At 38.9% G+C, this 15,270-nt stretch overlaps 1 protein-coding gene across 1 annotated transcript in view; it reads left to right on the forward strand.

The window, feature by feature from the left end:
• Positions 1-12,691, forward strand: part of LOTGIDRAFT_235987 (hypothetical protein) — a gene marked incomplete at both ends in the record, with an annotated part of 46,189 nt that extends 33,498 nt beyond the window's left edge. Inside the window, 5 exons of the mRNA XM_009066073.1 lie at positions 828-3,028; positions 3,110-3,698; positions 3,895-4,287; positions 5,440-5,538; positions 5,871-12,691. Coding sequence (XP_009064321.1) covers positions 828-3,028; positions 3,110-3,698; positions 3,895-4,287; positions 5,440-5,538; positions 5,871-12,691 — 10,103 coding nt within the window. The remainder of the gene's footprint in view (positions 1-827; positions 3,029-3,109; positions 3,699-3,894; positions 4,288-5,439; positions 5,539-5,870) is intronic.
• Positions 12,692-15,270: the final 2,579 nt, after the last annotated feature.

Raw genomic sequence — 15,270 nt, forward strand, 5'->3', positions numbered from 1 at the left:
GTTAAAAGAACAAATTCAATCCAAAGACGTCGGTGATGGGGAATTAAGGGAAGATCTTGAACTTGCTGACAAACTCAAACAGGAGTCGACAGAAGCATTCTCTGAATCTAAGATTGAGCAAAAACCTGAGACAGATGAAGATGTAACATCAGATACAGAAGAACAATATTACGAACAGGAAACGGTCGTCAAAGATGACGTCGAAGAACGAATTCAAACCGAAAACGTCGGTGATGAAGAATTACAGGAAGATCTTGAACTAGCTGACAAACTCACACGGGAGTCGATAGAAGCATTCCCTGAATCTGAGACTGAACAAAAACCACTAACAGATGAATATCTTACATCAGAAACTAGGGAACAAGAGTTTGGCACCAAAGAAGATCAAATCGAAACTGAAGAAGTTGACCAATTTTCCCAACAGGAGATTATCGAAAAGGTAGATGAAGTCGAAGAACGAATTAAATCCGAAGATATCAATGATGAAGAATTAAAGGAAGATATCGAACTGACTGAAAGCCTTACACAAGAGTCGCTTGAAGCTTTCCCCGAATCAGAGAAAGATAAGCACGAAGAACACGATGTCGAAGAGCAAATTAAAACTGAAGACATCGGTGATGAAGAATTGAAGGAAGATATTGAAACACTTAAGCGGGAGTCGATAGAAGCATTCCGTGAATCTGAGAGAGAACAAAAACCGCAATTTACCGACGAACCAGAAGAACGATACTATGATCAGCAGGTTGACGAAGAGGGTGGCGATGAAGAACTGTTGAAAACGGACGACCTTGTTGAATACAGAGAAGAGTCCACAAAAGAATTCTCAGAATATGAGACTAGACATGAAGTAACAGAGCACACGGAATCATCTCGTGCAATGGATGAAGAAATGCAAAAGCATGAGCATGTTGAAGGTGATGACGTGGAACAAGTTAAGCCTATAGATATCCATGCGATCGACAGAACGTCGGATGAAGAAGAGTCTGATTTTGTGGATGACATAGATAAAACTCAAATTGAGGAGTCATTGGGACATCAACATCCAGAAGAACAAGCACTTGAAGAATTTGGTCAGACACAAATCGACGAAGAAAAATACAGAGTGATGCAAGCGGAAATAGAAGAGAGCCAACAACATCAAGAAGCTATACAGACCGGACAAGAAGAGATATACCAGCCGGAGTACAAAGAAGGACAACCTGACTTTATTGAAGAGAAACAACATCCTGGGGCGAGTCAAGAAGGAGAAGATGAAGAAGAAGTACAGGAGACTCAAAAAATGGAATACAGAGAATTGAGAGAAGATTTTCGGGAATACACTGAGACTAAAGTCAGTTTTGAGGTCACAGAGAATGTAACTGACACTTACCAAAGTAGTGAGAGACAGGATCTAGGCGAATATGAAAAGCAATATCAAAAACCAGGTGAAGATGACTACGACTCCGAAGACAACTCTATGAGAGAAAAAGAAGAGTTTGAACAAATGGAAGCCCAGATAGAACAGGAAATGCAAGAAGCTGAGCTGAAAGAAAGACAGCAGAATGAGACGTTTGCACAATTAGAACAAGAAGAAGCTGTTACTAGAAAAGAAGATTTCATTGATGCTTTACGCCAAGAAAGTGAAACTGCCGGAGATGAATCATCCGATGAACATATTATACAAGACATAACGCCGGACATAGAAACAGTTGAGCGTCAAGAGGATTTCATGACTGAACACTTTCAAAGATTGTCTTACGATCAAGCAATGGACAATGCAGATGTTGAAGAAGTCAAAGAAGAATATGCGGAATCTGACTCAACAAAACAGGATGTGGATGATCATATGTTTGTACGATCAGAAATGGTGACGGATCTTGACGCAGATGATCAGCCAGACTATGAAGATCGCGTTCATGAACATGCTGAGTTTGAGAAAGTTGAACAGACAGAGCTCACTCAGAGAGAAGATGAATTTGAAATTTGCGAGGAAAAATATGAAATAGTAAAGGATGAACAAACGATAGCTCAGCAATATATAGAATCATATGAGACAGTTTCCAAAACAGAGGCTGATGAGGATTTGGAAATTTCGGAAGAATCGGCTTCAGAATCTGACGATGGTTTAGAAAAGGAAATTGAAAGTATGGGTTTCATGGGCGCAGGGGGTCAATCATGTGAAGTTCAGCAAATGGAGAGAGAAGAAAGCTCCGAACGAGAAGTTCCTCTCATAACATTTTCCGAAAGCGAAAAATCCATGTCTGAGAGCATAGAAGATAAGAATGTGCTTACCGAGAGTATCGAAGAAAAGCAAGAATTTGAGCAAGTCGAGGAAAAGAAATATGAAGAACCTGAAAAAACACAAGAGGTGGTCGAATATTCCAGCCCTCTTGAGCATGAATACGTACCCGAGGATGCTCAAGAGGTGGTTACTCTAGAGGTCAGCCAGGAACCGATTGAAGATGTTGTAGAGCATGAACGCATCGATGAAGTTGAATGTGTTCCTGAAGCTGCTGATGAATCATCAGACACGGAAGAGAAAATAACTGCAGAAACAGTCAAGATATCCGAGACCACAGCCCTAGTATTTAAACCAGAATTATCCATAGATAGAGCTGAATATTTTACAGAAGAAGAAAGACCTGTTGATGTCAAGTATTCAGTAGACAAAGAAGAAGACTTTTCATCCGAAGAAGAACCACAGGAACAGGAAGTGACAGTTTATACTGACAGGAAAGAAGAATTTATAGAAGAATCTTTAGATACAGTTGACGTTGTTGAGCGAGGCCAGATTGATGGCGATGCACCCGGGGAAATCATTTCTGAGCAGTCGTGCATAATCAACCAATCGTTATTTAGCGAATTTGCAACCACTTCGTCACAAGTAACGGAAACTCATTATGCTTCATCATCAACTGAAGTTCAGGATGGCTCAGTCACATCTTCCGAGATAGGAAGTCAAAGTAGCCAGGACGTTATTAACCACATCGACCATAGAATTGAGGCTGAGGACAGAGATATCGAGAGGGATTTTGAGGTAGAGGGACGGGTAAGTGCAGACACGTCGCAGCAAATTTTCATAGAACAAAATATACAATCAGATATTCACTCAGATACATATTCTGACGAGGAATCGGACGTTGACTCCCAACACGAAGACCGACCACCATCACCTTCTGACTTTACTCTCATAACTTCCCAAGGTCCAGAAACACTTATAAAAGAACTTAACCTTACTGACACATACACCGCACAGGCCGCGTCAAATAACGAATTGTCACCTGCTATTGACCAAGCCCTCATAGCAAGTCAGGATTCGGCCGAACTCGATCGAGCGTTAGCCGACGATGAAGATTATGACTCAGACCAAGAACTTGACGCTGAAGACCTGGAACAAGATCAGTATCATCAATCAATGATTGCATCCCAAGATCCAGAGATGCTTGCTAAGGCGCTTGGGGTCGATCAACCACAAGGAATTCCAGATGTCATGACACAATCCCATGATCCTGAGTCATTGGCCAGGGTTTTTGGACATGAATACCAATATGAAGAAACAGATAACAGATATTTCGAGCAGCTGGACGTCCCACCTTCTCCATCAGATTTTACGTTGATAGCTTCAGCTGATCAAGATGGTTTGAATAGATCACTGGGGGTTTCTGACACAGAGGATCAGATCGATACCACCTCAAAACACAAAACAGAATTTGAATCAGGTACAATATCTAATTGAAATTTCATTGATGTGCTTCTTGTACATTCGTAGTTTTTTAAATGGCTAAAATATTTCTTTCGTAGTGTACACTCAAATCATTTCGCTTTGGTATCGTTTTAGTATCATTTTCAAATTTACAATCTGCTAATTCTCAATCTCATGATCATAGATTCATTATTTCATATTTGATTTACTAGAGTTCACTCAACGACAAATGGATGATCTACTCGGATCTCCCTATGATCTGTCCAAATCAAGTGAAGTAGCCATGATGCAAGGGAATGACCAATCTGTTGATAACACTATGTCAGCTTTAAGTTCTGATAATGGTTATCGACAGGAACTTATTGACAATGATTACCCACAAGATGATGACGATGACAAAATACCTGAACCAATGGTGTCTAGTTTTGAGAAGCTCTATGATGGAGTCAATATAGAGACAGAAACTCAATCTGATTCTGATCATACTCAACTCGATATTGGAGATCGATTTGATTCTGGGCAGCCAGATTTACACCTTCAAGAGCTCGGCAGATCCTCTAGTTATGAACATCTTTACGAAAAAGATGGAAATATTCAGAAGGAAGGTGAGTGGCTGATGATCGTGTTTTGGCTGCCTCCACTGCTATTACTTTGTTAAACTTCCAAGAGATCAGAAAACCTTCAGCATGGCTACTTAGCTTCCATTTTCGCATGTTAATCCCGTTTATGCAAGTTTTTGGACCTCCGCACCTCCATTCCACCGACATTGAAGAGAAACTCAAGACCTACAGATCACATTATCCCGTGTGTTGCTTTGCATGCTGCTTCAGAAATAACGATGGCATAAGAAGCAATTCATTCATCAAAAACCAGCCATTCCATTTCTTTCCCTTCTTTGATGTGTTTATTTCATCATAATATGAATGTCTTTGTGTTCATTTCATGTGTGTGTTAATGATCTTGCGTTAAGCTTGTGTAGATATGTTATGCTCATCTTAGATGTTTTTTGATGTTGTTGTGTTCACCGATGTTGTAATTAATTAGTCTTTTATTTTCAGAATTGTTTTAGAAAGATTTAGCTCTGATAGAAATTTGGCTGCTGTTGCTCTCGTGGGATTCTTATGAATCTTATACAATTTCACCCTGATAAAGTTTAATGTGATTCCTTTTTTTTGCATTTTGATTGTTGCTAGATTGTATAAATCTAGTTGTCATTAATGATATTTATATTAATTTAAAAGTCTCTTAATGGCTTATCACTTACTTTGTTCAGCCGGGGAAAACAACATCTTCCGTTCTGAAGCCTGTGTGCGTCATTGGTGCGCCAAGAACCGCTTTAGGTTAGAAACCGATTTGAAAAGCTAAAATATCATTATGCAAAGTTTGATCACTGATCAGTGTATGACGTTGACCATTTGTATTTGCTTCTAAGCAATTTCATAGTTGTACATTCAATCATGTCATGTTTTTGTCGGAGCTAATCCTTTTAATTGATCCTTTTTTCCCCATTCACCGTGATTTAATGCTATTAATCTTTTGAAATCTTTCACCAATTTAAACTTAATCATATTATATATACAAATATAGTCAAGTACTACTAACATTGAAGAAGTGTAATATCTAATTATCAATATATAAGTACAATCCCAACTCCAACAATACCATTCCCTATAGTTCTTCATAATGCTTTCGTTATTTGCATGACAAACCATTGACACCGTTTACAACCATTCTCAAAGCAATCTTAATCTTGACAGATGAACAAGTTTTACAAGGTGATTCTATTAAGATTGAAGAGAAATCCACTTCATCGGGCTCGGAGGTAGCTCAACTGGATGACGTAGCAGTAGAGGAAGGTACATATCGACCACAACTTTTTTTTTAAACCTTTCTTTATTTTTTTCATTTCACATTTATTCCTTTATCAGTCTCATTTAGTCACGACAGGAACCTCTATTTCAGGATTTATTTTGCATGACATTTTCTTTGCCTATCGAATTTTTTATTTGCCATCTCATTTAGTTCCATTTTTCTTGGTCAAGTTTAACTTCTCTTCTCTCTTTTGACATTGTTTTGTTAAATAACCGATATCACTAAACAAATTGCTTTTTGAGATCATTTATTGAGAATAATTAAATGAAATATTATGAAAGTAGTTTTGAAATGTGAGTTAAACTGTTGATTGTAGATAACTTTATCCTTTCAATTAACAATTCTATTTCCGTAGATGCTGATATTTGTGAAACCCAGAAAGAAAAAACGGAAGAGACGGATGTGGAGGAACAGTTTTCTCCCCTTTCGAAGACCTCTTCTGCTAAGCATGGCTTAACACTTGATTCTCCAGACACTTTCTCATATTCAGAAAACCTCCATTCTGACGCTAAATTTGAACATGATCCATGCGCTTCTGTCGAGGAAAAACACGATCTAGCTTCTGATGAATTGGCTGACGACCAAGAAGCCCATACAGGTGAAGTGCAATATATAGAAGGCACTACCAAAGATGTACAAGAAGTTTGTGAATATGCCAGTACTACATATCAAGTAGACACCGAGGTGGTAGTTACTTCCACGGACGAATTTCTTCTTGAAAAGATCACTGAAATTCATAGTGAATCTGGAGACCTGGTAGAACCTGTCGAAATGGAGAGTCTAGGATTCGTCACAGGGACACATACTGAAGAAGATACTGGCAAATTTGCTGAAGAAATTCAAGAATTTGATGATGCCGATGTAGAAATTGTGCATGTCGATCCAATTGAGGAAAGAGACTTCAAATCAGCCGCCGAAAAGGTCGTTGAAGAAGAACCAAAAGAGTTTTTGTCTAAAGATTTGGAAGAAGAACCTGAATTCGAATCAGTTGATGAAATAAAGCCACTTGAGGTGATCCGAGATGAAGAAGTTCTTGAAGAGCACAAAGAAGAACCATCACATGATTTTCTTTATACTGCTGCTGAAGAAATTCAAGTTGAAGAAGAAACTTTGGAATCGACAAAAGAGCTCATTTCAATCGAAGAACCATCTCCCACTGAACCAATAGAAACTGTTTCCACAGAAAAGCAAACATTTGACGAATCACATGATTTACTTTACACCGCTGCTGAAGAAATACAACTTGATGACGAAACCTTAGAATCAGCAAAAAAGCTCATTTCAATCGACGAAACATCTCCAGTTGAAGCAATAGAAACTGTCTCCACAGAACAGGAAACATTCGACGAAATTCAAAAATCACAAATTCCAGAACATCTGAGTTTCGAACAGAGTGATTCAACTGCACGGCCATTACTTATGAAGCAAGATACTAAAGAAATATCACCTGAAGATCTTGAAGAAAAGCCATTAACGTTTGACTTTCCCGAAGAAGTTGAAGCTAAGAAAAGGCAATTTCAATTAGAACAAAGCGAATTAACTTTTGGCGAATTTCAAACTAAATCGACCGAACTTGAGCGTGAAGATTCGATACCATCTGAATATGATAACCAGTCAATTACGGAGGAGTCTTTGGTAAAAGAGGAAGTTCCCGAAACATGTGATGAAGGAGAATCGAAGGAACCGTGCAGAGAACCAACTATTCAAGAAGAATCCACAGATATTATTGACGAGGAGAGTGTTCATTCCAGCAACGGATCAGAGGAGCAACTTCAAAGGTCTTCATCAGAAGAGAGTTCTGACAGGGAAATTGAAGTTTTTGATGACACTCTCGGGGAATACGTCAGAATACCATGGGAAATAGCTCATCAATTCAAACGACAATACTCTCAATCTTTCAATGAGCAAGAAAAGAAATCGTCTTTCCAATCGGTAAAGTCGATAGATATGGGTACCTTTTATCGAAGAGATCGTGATGAGGATGAACCTTCGCAAACAATGGAATTCGAACAAGAAGACGATTTAGATCCAGTCGAAGCGTCAGAGGCAAAAGCAAAACAAAGGGTTACTTTTCAGCTTTATGAAACCCCAACTTTAGTAACAGAACCATACGAATCTGAAGAGGCACAAGTTTCCCCTGAAGATGAAGATCAGCTTGAAGACCTAATGGTTGATGCTCTTGGAGCACATGAACCACACGAAGATATTATCGATGCCCATACCGAAACAGTAATTTCGACAATAAAGCAAAGTAGACAACACGTCAAAGAAGAAATAATACAGGAAGAAGCTAAATACGAGTCTCCATTTTACACTTCTTCCAATGACACTTCGGACATGCTTATCAACTCTGCGTCCGGTTCTGCTTACACTGGTTTTAATGAGGTTGACAGATATAACCTAGAACAAGACATGATGTTATCATATGCCACAGCTCAGTCAGCTCTCGATGCATCCCTAGCCCATTCTTCAGATAGTATATATTCTTCAGTTGAAAGAGAAAGTGTGGTCAGCAGGGAGTCGAGAATGGCCCACCAGGAACTGTTAGATGAAATGGGCGATGAAAAGGATAGATCTATATCCCCGTCTGGTGAGAGTGAAAGTCTTCAGCCCCATGCTGAAATTCTTGAAGAGGATTTTGAAGAACAAGAAGATGGTCCACATCAATTCCCAATGGCAGTCCATGCTTTAGGTAAAAGTTTGGCAGATAACGAAATATACGAATCGTCCGAAACGGAACGAGATTCTACTGAAGAAAAATTGTCACCCATTGAAGAAACACCAACAATAGGAATAGGTGCTGAAGATGACCAAATATCAAAACAAGCCGAAAAGAAAGTCACCTTTCAGTCTGACACGTTATTTGCTCGATCACAAGAATTACACAGTGAAGACATAAAGACATCTACCTCATCCTCCGAAATGTCCATGGAGCCCACACTTCTGGCCGCATCATATGATCTGGATACAGGAAATGTATCTCACGTCGTAGCGGCCTATGATCTGTCACCCGATACGATTGAAAAACAAATTGTTCCGGGTGCATCAACTAAAGCTATCCTCTCTAGTCCAGATGATGACGTGTTCGAAACTGAAGGGCCTATAGCCAGTGATCAAGAGGAAATGACTGTAACATTGACTGAAATATCAGATCAACAAAAGCAAGATGACGATGAACTAAGCTCTCCTTTCGAAATGATGTCACCATCAGAGTTGGCAGAAAGTGCTCCATTGGATGAATCAAGTTTCACAGAGGTCAATGTAGAAGACGTTATAATAGACGATCAACCTGTAAAGGAATCCCTTTTAAACGGACCCACCGAAGTAGATTATGTTCCCGAATATGACCAAGAGGTCGTTACAAAACCAGAAGAACAAATAGAACCAGAGGAACAAATAGAACCAGAGGAACAAATAGAACCAGAAGAACAACAGGAAGAAACGACCAACGCAGACAGAATGGATGAAACTTATGCCATAGTAGACGAACGAGTTGAACACTTCGAAAGTGACGAAGACATACCTATTCCAAAAAGCGATTGCGCTGAAAAGGAAAATTTACTATACGCTCCTGCTGGTGAAAATTTGACTGCTTCTGAACAAACTTTATATGGATTTGATATGCCTTCGGATGAAACTGCAACTCGATCCCCGGAAAAAGAATCCCAAAAAGCTGATATAGATCTTGATTCTGACTTAACCCAACCACCAACTGAGGGCACTTTCCAAACCGACGAAACAACAGATGATAATAACCAATTTATCCCAGTACCTATTGATAAACAAGACATGGCTACACCCGAAGATATAGCAGATGATAATTATGAATTAAGAAGCGATGATTTATACCACGGCAAAAAGGCTCTCGCATTAGAAATGACGGATGATTATTTTGCTGACAAAGAAGGGGATGAACCAGAGTTTAAAGATGATGAGCCAGAGGAAGAATTGCTCTGTCTGGATGAAAGTAAACCAGAAGAAATTGAAGATGAAGATGGAAGTGTCAAATCAGACTCATTGGAAGTTGGTAGTGACAATGATGAAGATATAGAACGACCCATTTCTCCAACACCCGATGCCCAAAAAGAAAGACCACTCTTTTATGGTGATACATCGGCATCTCAGACACCTGACGTCACTAAAACTCCGGATATGAATATAGAAGGATTGGAAAAGGCTGCCTCGGATTTAGTTGAAAATATATTGCAAGAGGTGAAACATAAAGTTCAAACCCCTGTTGATGAAGATCGTGACCTAATACAAGTTGAGAAGGAAGAATCAGAACCAACTGATGATGTTAATCAGTATCCAACTGAAACTGAAGAGGAAAGAGAATCATATGATGTCATTGGGGATCCAAGAGTACCACCACCAGTTCCTGTTCGATCACGTTTGTCACAGCAAATATCAGAGGACATTCCTGAAATAACAGTCACTCAACATATGCATGAAGAGCTTGACGAGGGAGACTTTTCCCAAATGTATGCAGATTCTGCCAAATCTGTCGAATGTGTCCCTGAGGATGATGACGAGGATGACATTGAAAATCTCCCTGAAACTATACCCCCAAGTAAGAAATTTGATGCCAGTGACGGGTATAAAGAGGACGACGAAACTGACGACGAATATGAAACAGAAGATCGACCATTGTTAGTTCGGACCCAAAAACCTGATGTCATACCAAGTGAAGAAGATGACGAAAACCAAACTGATAAGAACTATTTTTTAGCTGAAGGCGACCTAGAGTTTGTCCCTGCAACCTTAGAATTTACTGATGATAAAGATGTAGGGTCAGATTCTGGGTCAGTTACCCCAGAAGAAGAATTTTTTCCTTTCGAACCGGACGAGACCATGATAGGACACAGTGCATTGAGTCCTGAGGAACATGGTGACTCATCAAGCGTTGACAGCTTTGCTACTGTTGTTCCTGCGTATGAAGAGGATGAAGATGATTTTTCCGATGGTGAACACGAAGACAGGCTAGCTGAAATTGCTTCCATGACATCTTCAATTCATTCTGATGTTCAACCCTCTCATACCAGTGACACTGAAGAATCGGGCACTGCTGTGGAAGAAACGCCAAAATGGATTGAACAAAAAGAAATAGAAGAAAGAGAGGAGGTCGAATCGCCGATAGATGATAATCGTTATGAATTCGTTGACAGTAGACAGGCCTTATCTGTGATAACAGAAATTTCTGACGAAGAAAGATTTGAACTTGTAGATAAATACGACATTGAATCAGAACTTGGATCAGACTTTAGACATTCCCCAGACAGAGTTACCCAATCTCCCGGAGTCACAACTGGCAAATTTTTCAGCAAAAGTGGTGAACGAGATGATGTATCTGTGACTTCATCCTTGTTAGAATTTGAAAGACTCGAACGAGAATTCTCCCGGTCTGGTTCTCTTAATTCTATTGATAATGTGGATCGAGAGAGTATTCCTGGTACTGGCAGTCTTCCCGGGTCCGTAGATGAGAAAAGGTTTTATGGTAAAAGTAATGATAAAGATGATGGATCAACTACCTCCTCGTTAGCCGAATTCGAAAGGTTAGAAAAACAGACGGCTAACTCTGGTTCCGGAAGCTCGGTCGACAAAGTTACTCCTGAAAGTAAAAGCACTGGAAGCGGAAACGACGGATCAATGTCATCGTTATCCGAATTTGAAAGACTTGAGCAAGTTTGCCAAGAAGAAGAGCGTCGTAGCTCCGTAGAAAGCTCCAGCAGGCGAAGCGAAACATCCTCAATGGCATCTTTGGCTGAATTTGAAACAATCGAAAGCGAAATCGTTGCAACAGAAGAGCTAGAAGCAGAAGCTCGCAAAATTGTCGATATCCTCGAAAGTGGAACACTATTTGACTCTCAATCCTTCAAACCAGATCTGGACAAAGACTCATTAGATGGACGAGACAGTATTGAAAGAGATTCATTGAGTGAAGGTGATCCTCATCAACTTGGAGATGGTGACTCCCTAGACGGCGACACATCAGAAATGACTGACATGACATCCAGTGTCATCTTCGCTGGTCCAGATCCGAATTCAACTCAAGCTCTGGATAATGATTCAATACCTGGAGACATTGGCGTGATGCAAATATCAACAGACTCATTGACGTTAGAACAACGTTCTGAGCATTCACGACAGGAATCGGGGCCATTTGATGTTGATTCTCTGCATGAATACAGTGGAATTATGGAAAGGTCAGCAGATTCGCTGTATGGTATTGTGATGCAAACCTCGGCAGATAGTTTAGAGTTTAACAACATGCAAAGATCCATAGATTCTACCCATGACATAGTTCACTTACAATCCAATGTACCAAAACCAGACACACGAGGTTCTCAAGACTCTCTCCAAGAAATGCAACGCTCAGCGGATTCGCTAGAATTGAGTGCCGGGAAATCTGACAAAGACTCTCTCCACGGCGGTGATGATGTCATGAAAACGTCCACAGATTCTCTTGAAATTCAAGCTGACCAAAGGAACATTATGCTGATGTCTGTTGAATCTGCTGCCTGGTCCAGTATGGGATCTGATGGTATGGTCAAATCTTCATCACATAGCGACTCCAGTTTAATGACAGTCTCTAATGAATCTGATAGTGGATGCAAAGATAAATCTGCCAAAACCGAGGTCCATGAAACCATTTATGAAGAACGTGTAATTGAGAACTACGAAAGGACTTCAAAAACCCCTAAATCAAAGGGCACTCACGCCGAGAAAGTGGGCCCAACCAAGAAATTAAAAACCGAACCTTTCAAATTCGGCATGACCGAAGAAGAAATCGTTCAGCCATTATCAACCAAGATTCCGTATGAAGAAACCAAAAAAGTTTACACCATGGTAGAATGGGAAGAGATGAAGCGACTCAAAAGAGAAGCCATGGAAAAATCAAATTTAGCGTCACAAACCGAACAAATCAAAACTTTCGATACTACCATAGAAACGCATGCACCCAGTGTAAGCCATGTCTCAACTGTCACATATGAAACAAGAGGTACTAATAATAATAATAACCATTGTCTCAGTAGTGCACTCTGTCTTTTGGTTCAGCATGCAGTAATCTCTTTGTTGGGTCATTTTCTTTTCGAGAAGTTAATTTGGTTAGCTTTACGTTCTACTCATTTCCGTTAGTTTAATTATATTACGTTTCAGGTATTCGTTCAAATGTCTGTGTTGTTCAATTTCTTATGTTGCTTTATAGGCACTAATTATTTTTGGCATTTTCTGTTTCTTTTGCAGGTGGGACGCAAAGCGCTATTTGCTAAGCTTAAGGCTTATGTAACTTTATTGTATTATTAATGTTTATGATTTTCTTGTTTCATGTATATATATTTCACTCTTTTTCAGTAATGACTCCTTAATAATGTATTGGCACCTTGATATGTTAGCACTATTTTCGTACTCTGTAGCTTTGTTATGGTTTTGTGTTTATTTTGGGGAATGATCATTGAAAAAATAAACTGTTGCTTCGTAAACTAACACATTTTTCCAAAGTATGGAATTTAGAAATAAAGGAAATTAAGTTATTTTCAAAGAGAGAAGGAAAGATTTTGTAAGGTATTTGTAACGTTCCGCTTTGTGTATCTGATTAACCGATCTTCCATTCTGTTTGTTTAGCAGTCCATGGTGATGAAGCAGTATACCGAGAGGACTATCAGGATTCAGGTAGATGTAAATGTTGTGGTACTGTAGCTCAGTCATTTCCGGTTATTTTATTTTTGCGGCGTGCTTATTTTGGTTGCTCATGCGGGGCATGCCAAACTTGGTTGCTCAGAGGATTTTTTTTATTTTGTTAGGTATTAAGATTGTCGGTTGTTTTTTAGTTATTTTATTTTAAATATTTTGTTGCTGATGAGGTATGCTTTCGGGAATTTCTTTTTCGCCTTAAGGGTGTGTCATCAGAGGCATATGTGAAAGGGTGTATGTGTATGATGCTTTGCGGTATGATTTGTGTTTAGCAGGTAGAGTTTGGGGTTTTGATGGGTTTGGACGGGTTCATATGCATGGCGTGTTTGCCTTGAATATATCAATATATCTATGTAGCGTTTTTTTTACCATCCTTTTGAATTGGATTTTTAAAAATCAAAACTTGAGCAAGAAGTACTTAGCAAATTGATGATCAAATAAAAAATATGAACAAAGCACAACCACAAATTTTCCCAAGGGACGCAAGTAGACGAGTTTCAGTTCTGCCCTGGCAACTTACCATGGAGACCATTTATCATTAACTCGAAGAACTAGAACATGAAATGTATAAAATCGTTCCATTCATAATATTTAATACCATGATGTGATTCTCTGTTTAGACCCAGACCATCAAGGAGGTTATGCTATGGGAGGTGATGACGTTGATGATAAGAGTACCAGGTGAGTAGTCCTTTCAAAACTAAATTTGCCTTGTCCAGAACAGTTTAAATTGTGTTGTCCAATCCTTGTTTGAAATGAACATTGTAAATCCCGGTTTCCGCCTTGTCGGTGATAAGTGTAGAAGACCATGTCCATGCGCCGAGACTATTCTGGCAAAATTTGTCCCCATTCCACACATAATTCCTTGCTTGTCTTTAGCCCAATCGAGAGCAGAAAAGTAGGATGTACACTCGTTATAACTTCAAGTTCGCTGATCTTTCAAAATCATTTAATGTCCAAGGACATAAAAGAACGGGGTATATATTTGTGGATTTCTTCAGGAACCGTGGATAAAACGTTCTGGTATTTCACGCCATTTCACATTCTGTGGGGTTGTTTTTGGTCCATTTCAAAATGATGAATCATGTTTTAGATTGTTGATGAAGAAAGAAGTTCATAGTAGAACAGTATTGGGATCACATGGCCAAGAAGAAACGTTCATTTTAGAAGATACTCAAATTCAACAAGACCAACACCCACCAGAGGAATTGAAAGAGAGCATGCAGCAGATCATTAGTCAATTTATGGACACGCAACCAGAAACGGAAGAATTGGAAACACCCAAATACTTGGAAGACGACGTTTAAAATGTTTTATCAAAAATTTTAGATTAGTAAATGGTGTGTAATTTAGAACAGACATTTTTGTGAAATTGCGTGTACTTGCCATATTTTAGCTAAGTCAAGTCTTATGATCAGATGCTTCAAACTGCATTCATTAGTGCATCACTTCACCACGGCATTTATAATTTGAACACAAAACATACTTTATCATACCTAATATAAGGTTTTTTCGCTTTTTGTTTTGTGTTTTAAGAAAGTGCATAAGAAAGACGGAATTAAGAATGATTTTACTATTGAAAATAGTGCTGGATTTTATTTTTTAACTTTTTTTTTATTAACTCCACTTCCATATATCACATTTTTTTGAAATCTTATTTGATGATAATATAATTAATGTTGCATCATGTTTGCATGATACTCTTTCATGTTGATCACCGTTTTAATGCCTAATATATTATGATGCTGTTTTGTGTGATTATTATAAAGTATTATATAACCATCTGTAAATCTATAAATACAGAGGCCCCATCTCTGCATTTATAGATTTAATCAAAAAATGATGTTATTTATCTATGATATTACACTTTTGAATCCCATTCTAGACGGTTCTTCGGGACAAGATCTGCTTTTTGTACATTTTTAGACAATTTTAGAGTCACGAGATGACCTCTCGGACACCACGATGACCAATTGGGCGTACTGATATATAGGTTGTTAGTTTGTTATTGTCTGTAGTTATAC

Source organism: Lottia gigantea (assembly GCF_000327385.1).
Source record: "Lottia gigantea unplaced genomic scaffold LOTGIsca_73, whole genome shotgun sequence".
NCBI lineage: Eukaryota > Metazoa > Mollusca > Gastropoda > Lottiidae > Lottia > Lottia gigantea.